This window comes from Myotis lucifugus, unplaced genomic scaffold (genome assembly GCF_000147115.1).
Source record: "Myotis lucifugus unplaced genomic scaffold, Myoluc2.0 scaffold_1142, whole genome shotgun sequence".
Taxonomy (NCBI): domain Eukaryota; kingdom Metazoa; phylum Chordata; class Mammalia; order Chiroptera; family Vespertilionidae; genus Myotis; species Myotis lucifugus.
The window spans coordinates 61,382-69,937 of NW_005872190.1; the positions used below are offsets into that span (position 1 = coordinate 61,382).

The 8,556-nt window shown below is 47.5% G+C and overlaps 1 gene segment (V, D, J or C); it reads right to left on the reverse strand.

The window, feature by feature from the left end:
- Positions 1-1,180: 1,180 nt before the first annotated feature.
- LOC111824286 lies at positions 1,181-1,615 on the reverse strand (the record flags this gene model as incomplete). The annotated part of the segment is given in 2 exon segments: positions 1,181-1,488; positions 1,570-1,615. Coding segments are annotated over 2 exon segments (354 nt in total), but the record flags the coding sequence as incomplete, so codon positions are not given.
- Positions 1,616-8,556: the final 6,941 nt, after the last annotated feature.

The following is an 8,556-nucleotide window of genomic DNA, read 5'->3' on the forward strand; positions in this document are numbered from 1 at the left end:
ACTGCCCTCTGACCCCAGTCGCCATGGACTTGTCCACCACGATTCACTGCAGCTCACGGCCCCCTTGGAGGTTCCCTCAGCCAAGGTGTGAGCCGTTGGAGCTGTGCTGAGCTCAGTTCTCAGCTGTGTCTCCACCTGACACAGAAGGGGCCTCCAGGACCTGACATCGCACGTGGGCACTGCACGTGGGCTCAGCAGAGCTGCTCAGTGGCCCTGGCCCTGGAGTCTCAGGAAGGCCTGGCACAGGAGATGGGCATGAGGGGATGTCATGGGGCTGCATTTAAGGCAAAACATACCAGGGCAAGAAGGAGAGGGCAGAGCACAGCCACACCATATGTCGTGAGGAGGCCCCGTGGGGTAAAAGTGTGGGCGGCAGAGGACAGAGGCTGAAGATGGTGTGGTGTCTGTGAAGCTAGAGGCACAGCAGAGGTGGTTGGGACCATGACTCCCTTCAGAAGGTTCGCAGGATCCAGGTGGATTCTCCAGGGGAAGCGGGACTGGTGTTGGGACACATCCCCTGGGACCAGGTTCTGAGACCCACGGGGAACAAGGCCCAGCAGGGCATCCTGCCTCCATCTGGGGCACACGGAGAGGTGGGAGCGTCCAGGCTCACAGAGAGGCAGTGCCCACAGGGTCCGACCAGACACCTCCATGTGCAGCCATGTCAGTGAGATGCATCGGCTAACTGCCCTCAAAGGGCTCCTCCTGGGGCAGAGTGAGGGGCTGATCACCTTCAGGTGAGGTTTGGGGCCTGGACTCCGTGCTCCCCGCTCAGCACTGCGTGGAGGGTGGGGGACATCATTCTCAGTGAGGGGACAGGAATCCCTACAATGTTTTCCTTGTCAACCCGCAGAGCGACCATCAGGGACATGGTGACAGGAAGGGCGCAGAAGAGAAGTCAACCAGATCTGACACACAACCACTTCCTGCTTTTTTCCTGCAGAGAATCTAATTAAAGACACAAAGAAGGAAGAGGAAATGCCCCAGGGACACCAGGAGGGAAGAAAGCATTGACCTCAATAGGAAGCCTGCACAACCCTCCAGGGACAGCCTCTGAGCTGGGACCCTGGGTTTGCTGGTCCTGAGCGCCCCCTGGTGTCCTGTGTGGCCCCTGCAGCCCAGCCCTGCTGCCTCCTCAGGGAGGTTAGTGTCTGGGCTCACACTGACTTCCCCTCACTGTGTCTCTTGCACAGTAATACACGGCCGTGTCCTCGGCTCTCAGGCTGCTGAGCTCCATGTAGGCTGTGCTCGTGGACGTGTCTCCGGTTATGGAGACTCTGCCTTGGAACTTCTGTGCGTAGTTTGTGATTCCAGGTAAAGGGTCAACCCTCCCCACCCACTCAAGCTCCTGTCCTGGGGCCTGTCGCACCCAGTGCATCCAGTAGCTGGTGAAGGTGTATCCAGAAGCCTTGCAGGAGACCTTCACGGAGGCCCCAGGCTTCCTCACCTCAGCCCCAGACTGCACCAGCTGCACCTGGGAGTGAACACCTGTGGGGAGGAGACAGGAGTCAGTGGAATCCCCCTTGACCCTCCCTGGACCCTCCTTAACCCAGGACAGGAGCCCCTTACCTGTCGCCATGGCCACCAGGAGGAGGATTCTCCAGCTCCAGTCCATGCTGAGGGCTGTGCTGTGAGCACTTCTGTAGGAGAGGGTGTGGCTGTGGGTGATGCCCTCAGGGCACAGACTTACCCATATTTAACCTGGTCTACCTCCTCTCTTTTGAATATTCATGAGGCAGAGTATTTCATAGTTGAGGTCTTGACTCCACCTGAGAGAAGATGGGTGACACAGGGACCATGTTCAGTGGGAGTCTGAGGGTCTAATTGTTTTTTTCTTTAATTTATACCTTTATTGTTGAAGGTATTACACATGCCCCCTTCAACCCGCATTGACACCTTCTAGCCCAGCCCCAGGTGCCCAGGTCTTCACCATCCTATTGTCTGTGTCCCTGGATGATGCACATATGCATACAAGTTTGTAGGTTAAACTCTTCCCACCCTCCCACCCGACCACGACTTCCCTCTGAGCTTCCCCAGTCTGCTCCATACTTCGAGGTCTCTGGATCCATTCTCTACATCAGTTATTTTGTTCATTAGATTCCACATATGAGTTAGGTCATTTGATAATTGTCTTTATCTCACTAGCTTATTGAACTGACCATGATACTGTCCAGGTCCCTCCATGCTGTCTCAAAGCATAAGAGATCCTTCTCTTTTACTGATGCATAGTATTCAGCAGCATAAATGTACCACAGCTTTTTTATCCACTCATCTACTCGTGGGCATTTGGGCTGTTTCCAGATCTTAGCTATTGCAAATTGTGCTGCTATGAACATAGGGGTGCATACATTGTTTCTGATTGGTGTTTGGGGTCCCTTAGCATATATTCCGAAAAGTGGGATCAGTGGTTCAAATGGTAGTTCCATGTTTAATTTTTTGAGGAAACTCCATACTGTGTTCCATAATGGCTGTACAGCATGAATTCCCACCAGCAGAGTATGAGGGTTCCCTTTTCACCACATCCTCGCCAGCACTTGTCATTTGTTGATTTGTTGGTGGTAGCCATTCTGACAGGTGTGAGCTGATACCTCATTGCCCTTTTAATTTGCATCTCTCTGATGGTCAGTGACTTTGAGCTTTTTTCAAATGTCTTTTGGCCATCGGTATGTTCCCTTTGGAGAAGTGTGTATTTAGGTCCTTTGCCCCTTTTTAAATTGGATTGTTTGTCTTCCTTTGGTTAAGTTGTATGGGTTTCTTATACATTTTGGATATTAACCCTTTATCACATGTATCTTTACCAAATATGTCCTCCCCTACTGTGGGCTCCCTTTCCATTTTGTTGATGGTTTCTTTTGCTGGGCAGACAGTTTTTATTTTGATGTTTTCCCATTTGTTTAGTTTCTTTTTAGTCTCCTTTGTCTTTGGAGATGTATCTGTAAACACATTGCTATGAGAGATGTCTGAGATGTTGCTGCCTATGGGATTTTCCCTACTCACATTTAGGTCTTTTAATCATTTTGACTTTACTCCTGTGTGGTGTATGTTTCTGTATTGTTTCATTTTTTGCACGTTTATCTGTACAATTTTCCAAAAATATTTATGAAAGAGACTGATTTGACTCCATTGTATGCTCTTGCCTCCTTTGTCAAATATTAATTGAGCATAATGTCTTGGGTAGATTTCTGATTTCTCTGTTGTGTTCCATTGATGTATATGCCTGTTCTTGTGCCAGTACCAGGCTGTTTTGATTTCTATGGCTTTGGAGTGTAATTCAATGTCTGGTATTGTGATCCCTCCACCTTTGTTCTTCTTTCTCAAGATTGCTGTGGCTAATTTGGCTCTTTTTAGTTCCATATAAATTATTGGAGTATTTGTTGTAAATCTATGAATATGCTGTTGCTGTTTTAATAGGGATTACATTGAATCTGTAGAGTGCTTTAGGTAAATTGAACATTTTAATGATGTTAATTCTAACAATACATGATCTTGGTACATTTTCCCACTTGTTTATATCTTCCTCTATCTCTTTATTCAACATCCTGTATTTTTCTGAGTACAAGTCTTTTATCTGCTTGGTTAAGTTTATTCTTAAGTATCACATTTTTTTTTTGATGCACTGCTAAATGGAGTTGTTGGTTTGGTTTCCCTTTCTGAGAATTCATTATTGGTGTATAAAAGTACCATCGATTTCTGGGTGTTAATTTTGTATCCTGCTGCATTGCTGTATTCATTTATTAATCTGGGTGTGTGTTTTTTTTGTGTGTGTCTGGATTCTTTAGGTTTTCTATGTACAATATCATGTCTTTTATGAATTATAAGAGTTTTACTTTCTCCTTTCCAAGCTGGATGCCTTTTATTTCTTCGTCTTGTCTGATTGCTGTGGCTAGGACTTCAGTACTATGTGGAATAAGAGAGGTGAAAGCGGGCATTTCTGTTCTGTTCCATTTCTTAGGGGAAATGGTTTTTGTTTTTGTTCATTGAGATGATTCTGGCTGTGGGTCTGTCATGTGTGTCCTTTATTGTGTTGAGATATGAGCCCTCTTCTCCCACTTTGCTGAGAGTATTTATCAAAAGTGGGTGTTGGGTTTTGTCGAATGCTTTTTCTGAATCTATAGATATGGTCATGTTGTTTCTGTCATTCAGTTTGTGTATGTGATGTATCGTATTTATTGATTTGTTAATATTGTACCAGCCCTTTTTCCCTGGATGAGTCCCATTTGGTCCTGGTGTATCTTTTAAAAATATTTTTGGATCCAATTTGCTAATATTTTGTTGAGGATTTTAGCATCTATGTTCATCAGGGATATTGGCCTGTAATTCTCTTTCTTGGTAGTGTCATCTGGTTTTGGAATTAGGATAATGCTGGTCTCATGAAAAAAGTTTGGAAGTGTTTCATCATCTTGGATTTTTTTTTGAATAGTTTGGGAGTGTAGGTGTTAGTTCGTCTTTGGATGTTTGGTAAAACTCCACTGTGAAGTCTCTTAGAGCAGGACTTTTGTTTGCTGGGAGTTCTTGGATTCCTGCTTCTATTTCCTCAGTTGTTATTGGTGTACTCAGGTTTTCTGATTCTTCCTGTTTCAGTTTTGGGGTACTGTGTTTTTCTAGGAATTAGTCCATTTCATCCACTTTGTCCAGCTTGTCGGCATATAGTTGTTCATAGCACTTTATTACAATCCTTTTGACTTCTGGGGTGTCGGTTGTTACGTCTTCGCTTTCATTTCTGATTTTATTTATTTGGATCCATCTTTTTGTTTCCTGTTGAGTCTGGTTATCTTTTTAAAGAACCAACTGGTGGTTTCACCAATTCCCATTCCTGAGTGGTGAAAGGTTCTATAGTCACCAGAGCCAGGAGGAGAAAAGGGAAGACACACAGAGGTCAGGGAGCAGTGCATGACTTGGGGAAGCTTTGCAGACACAGTGGGTTCTCATGGCTCCTGGAAACCCACCAAAGGAGCAAGGAGGGAAGCGTGGGAGGACTCCTCCGTCCTCCAGATGTGAGTGAGGTGAAGGTTGAGCCACGACAGCACCTATAACATGGAGGCTGGGAAAATGCTGTGATTGATCAACAACCCCACAAGCAGCCACTACCTGGGTTATTATCCTGTCTGAGCCCTCAAAGGACTAATCTACAGAGGATCCAACCCTGTCATTATGAAATGTCAAACTTTAGCCCATGATTTTAAGTAAAAAAATTGGAAAATTGTGAAGCTGTCTCCTTCACCAAGAGATTTCCCAAGTCAGCTGCTTGTTGAATGAGATGATTTCCAATGAACCTTGTTAAACGTCCCTATGAAACTGCATGACACGGGAAGCTCACACTGCTGTCATCTCACATCAGTGCTGGTGTGACACCTATGGGGAGAGAGCTGAGGTCATTTCCTGGGCACCAGAAACAGCAAGTCCTGGCACATGTCCAGGGGAGGTGAGCAGGGAGCAGCCCTCAAAGGCCCTTTGCACCATTCAGATGGGTCCATCCAGCTTCCACTGTCCGAGTGATGTGCCCATGTTTTATTTACTGTGGGCCTGTCAGAAGGAAGGGCCCCATGGGGACAGGTGGGCATGTGGGTTAGACTCCGAGCTCAGCACACAGAGGCCTGGGCTGTGCTGGGGTCTCTCTTGGTGGAAATGTTTCCAACCACAGGCCGATGAGAGCACTGAGGATGGTCTCTGTGGAGAAAGAAAAGCAGGAAATACACACACGTGGTGAGGAGAGTCCCCATCGCTGCCCACATGTCCTCTGCCAGCAGCAGTGCTATCCCCTCCTCTGGGGTCTGCAGTGAGAAAGCGGGAAATGAGAGCCTCAGAGAAAGAGCAGGAGCCTTCCCTGGAGGCAGCTGAGAGCTTGAGAGGAAATCCCTGTGCCCAACAGGAAGGCTCTTCCCTCCAACCTCCTCTGCCCCTGCTCCAGGGGCTGCTCTCTGTGCTGTGGGTCCTGAGCGCCCCCTGGTGTCCTGAGCGCCCCCTGCAGCCCAGCCCTGCTGTCTCCTCAGGGAGGTTTGTGTCTGGGCTCACACTGACTTCCCCTCACTGTGTCTCTTGCACAGAAATACACGGCCGTGTCCTCGGCTCTCAGGTTGTTCAGTGTTAAGTAAACTTGGCTCTTGGACGTGTCCCTGGTGATGCTGAGGCGGGATTTCAGTGTTGGGTTGTAGTGTGTACTTCCACCATCCCACATAACCCCGACCCACTCCAGGCCCTTTCCTGGAGCTGGCGGATCCAGTGTACACTATAGCTCGTCAGAGAGAATCCAGAGACAGTGCAGGTGAGGGAGAGGGTCTGCGACGGCTTCACCAGTCCTGGGCCCGACTCCTGCAGCTGCACCTGGGACAGGCCACCTGGGGACAGGGAGCATCAGTGCTGTCAGTCACCTGCAGTCACAGCCATCCCATGACCCCTGTCTGACCCCTGAGACCCTCACCTTGGGGGGGCTGTCAGCAGGCACAGGAGAAGACCCAGCAGCCTCATCTTCTTCTAGACCACAGCTCTGCCTTCCCAGAGACCTCAGTCCTGTGTGAGGAGAGAGCTGTGAGCCTGCACAGCCCAGGAGAGGATGTACCCTGGAGGTTGAACAGAAATTTGCATATGGGTCAGCCTTTTCCTAATAAGTAGAGGGACTGATGTCGGTATTCACTTTGATATGAGTAACTACCACCAAAGCACAAGAAAAAGAAAGACCCTTGATTCTTGATGTGGGAAACTTTTTATTGTGTTACTAATTCGTGCAGCAGTGGTGTCCTTTGTCCTGGCTTTCGGGATTGGGCTGAAACCAGTAGTCTGACATCTCCCAAGGGATCCCTGATGGTGAGAGGGTGCAGGCAAGGCCAAGAAGCACTACCGGTGCACAATCGTGGCTGGGGAGAGACGTGGGAGGTTGGCCAGCCAGGGAGGGAATGTGGGAGGACTCCAAGGCATGTAGGGAACATCTCTCTCAGTCCCTATTAGCCGGACCCCAGCAGCAAGCTAACCTTCTGGTTAGAGCATCTGCCCCCTGGTGGTCATTGCACTTCATGGCTAGCGGTTGATCATTACCACATTACACTTTGATTGCTTGATTGAACAGCCGACCAGAGATCCGGACACTTAGCACATTAAGCTTTTATTATATAGGATAATACCCTGTGAAAATTCTTCCCTTATGCAAGCCCATTGCAAATTGCCCAGACTCCAAGCTAATCACTCAGAGATTATCATGTTTTAACCTGGAGAAAAGATTAGAAATAAAAGCAGTGATTATGCATGTGAACCATTGAGAATCTCTCATATTTTAAATGACATGGAAGCCTGCTAAGTGACCTGATTTTTCAGTCTAGTGTTATCAGTGATGTTGGGGTTCAGAGTGAGGGAAATTGGAGAATTCCTAGCATACATTTTCTCACAAGAAAGGACAACACCCTTAATGTGTAATGCATACATTCTCCCATCAGGCACAGGATTTGGAAAGATATTCTCTTGCCAAGCTTGTCATTAAAATTAATTGATGGAATATTTGATAGGGCAAATGTATTTATTTTACTAAAGTTCAGTTCATCAATATTTTCTTTGATGGGTGCTGTTTTGGGTGATTTTACAAAGAATTTCCCAGAAAATCCTGGGCCTCCATTGCCCATGTGGTTTGGCTACAGCAGCCTCAGGGACTGGAGCAGGTTCTGGTACCAGAGGGGAGCGCTGCTGGGAAACTACCCATAAATGTGGATGTGTCTGTGGAACTGGGTGAGGGGAAGACGCAGGACTTGATTTGACTCACATGACAGAAATGTGGCTGATGCTCATGGACAGAGAGTTACTGGACATGTGGGTTTAAAGCCTCCTCCAGTGAAGGCCCAGAAGGAAGTGCAGGGCATGAGAGAGACAGCTCATATCATCGTTGGAAATACCTGGATAATGATGAGCAGGAGTTGATTGAAGTAGAAACGTTAAAGATCATGCAGGCAGGGATCAAGGGAAATAAGGAACCTGTCACTGCAAACTGGTGGGAAGGGGACCCCTGTTTCCTACATGCACATTCTCACAGTGTCTCTGTTCTAGAAGGTGACACCTTCCCAGGCCCAAGGTATTCCCACTTGTTCACCTTTGGGTTGATTATCTACAGGGTCTCACCATGAATCCCCCAAGTTGCATAATTCATTGGGGCCCCGTTTATGAAAACTCTCAACACTCACTGGGAAGAGTGGACATTCCTCACTGGAGGAGCCAATGTGATGGTGTGTCTGTATGAGGCGCCTTCATTCCATTGGACCACGGCTCCTGTCTCAGTCCATCATCTTCATTGTAATCATCATCATCATCTTCATCATCATCTTCATCATCATCACCGCAATTTGCTTACGTATAATCATTCTTCTCGTTTTCTAACCACATGGTGGTTGTCCACACACAATGACTTCTTGTAAGTAAACAAAGCAGGCACCTCCTCTTCAGATGCCATTAGGGATTGAGACCCCAATGGCCCAAGTGTAAGTTGACACAGGCCTTTGAAATAGCCAATGACAGATCAGTGGGAAAGGACAAATTCCCACCAAGACATTGGACCCAGACTCCTTTCCATTTCTATCAGCA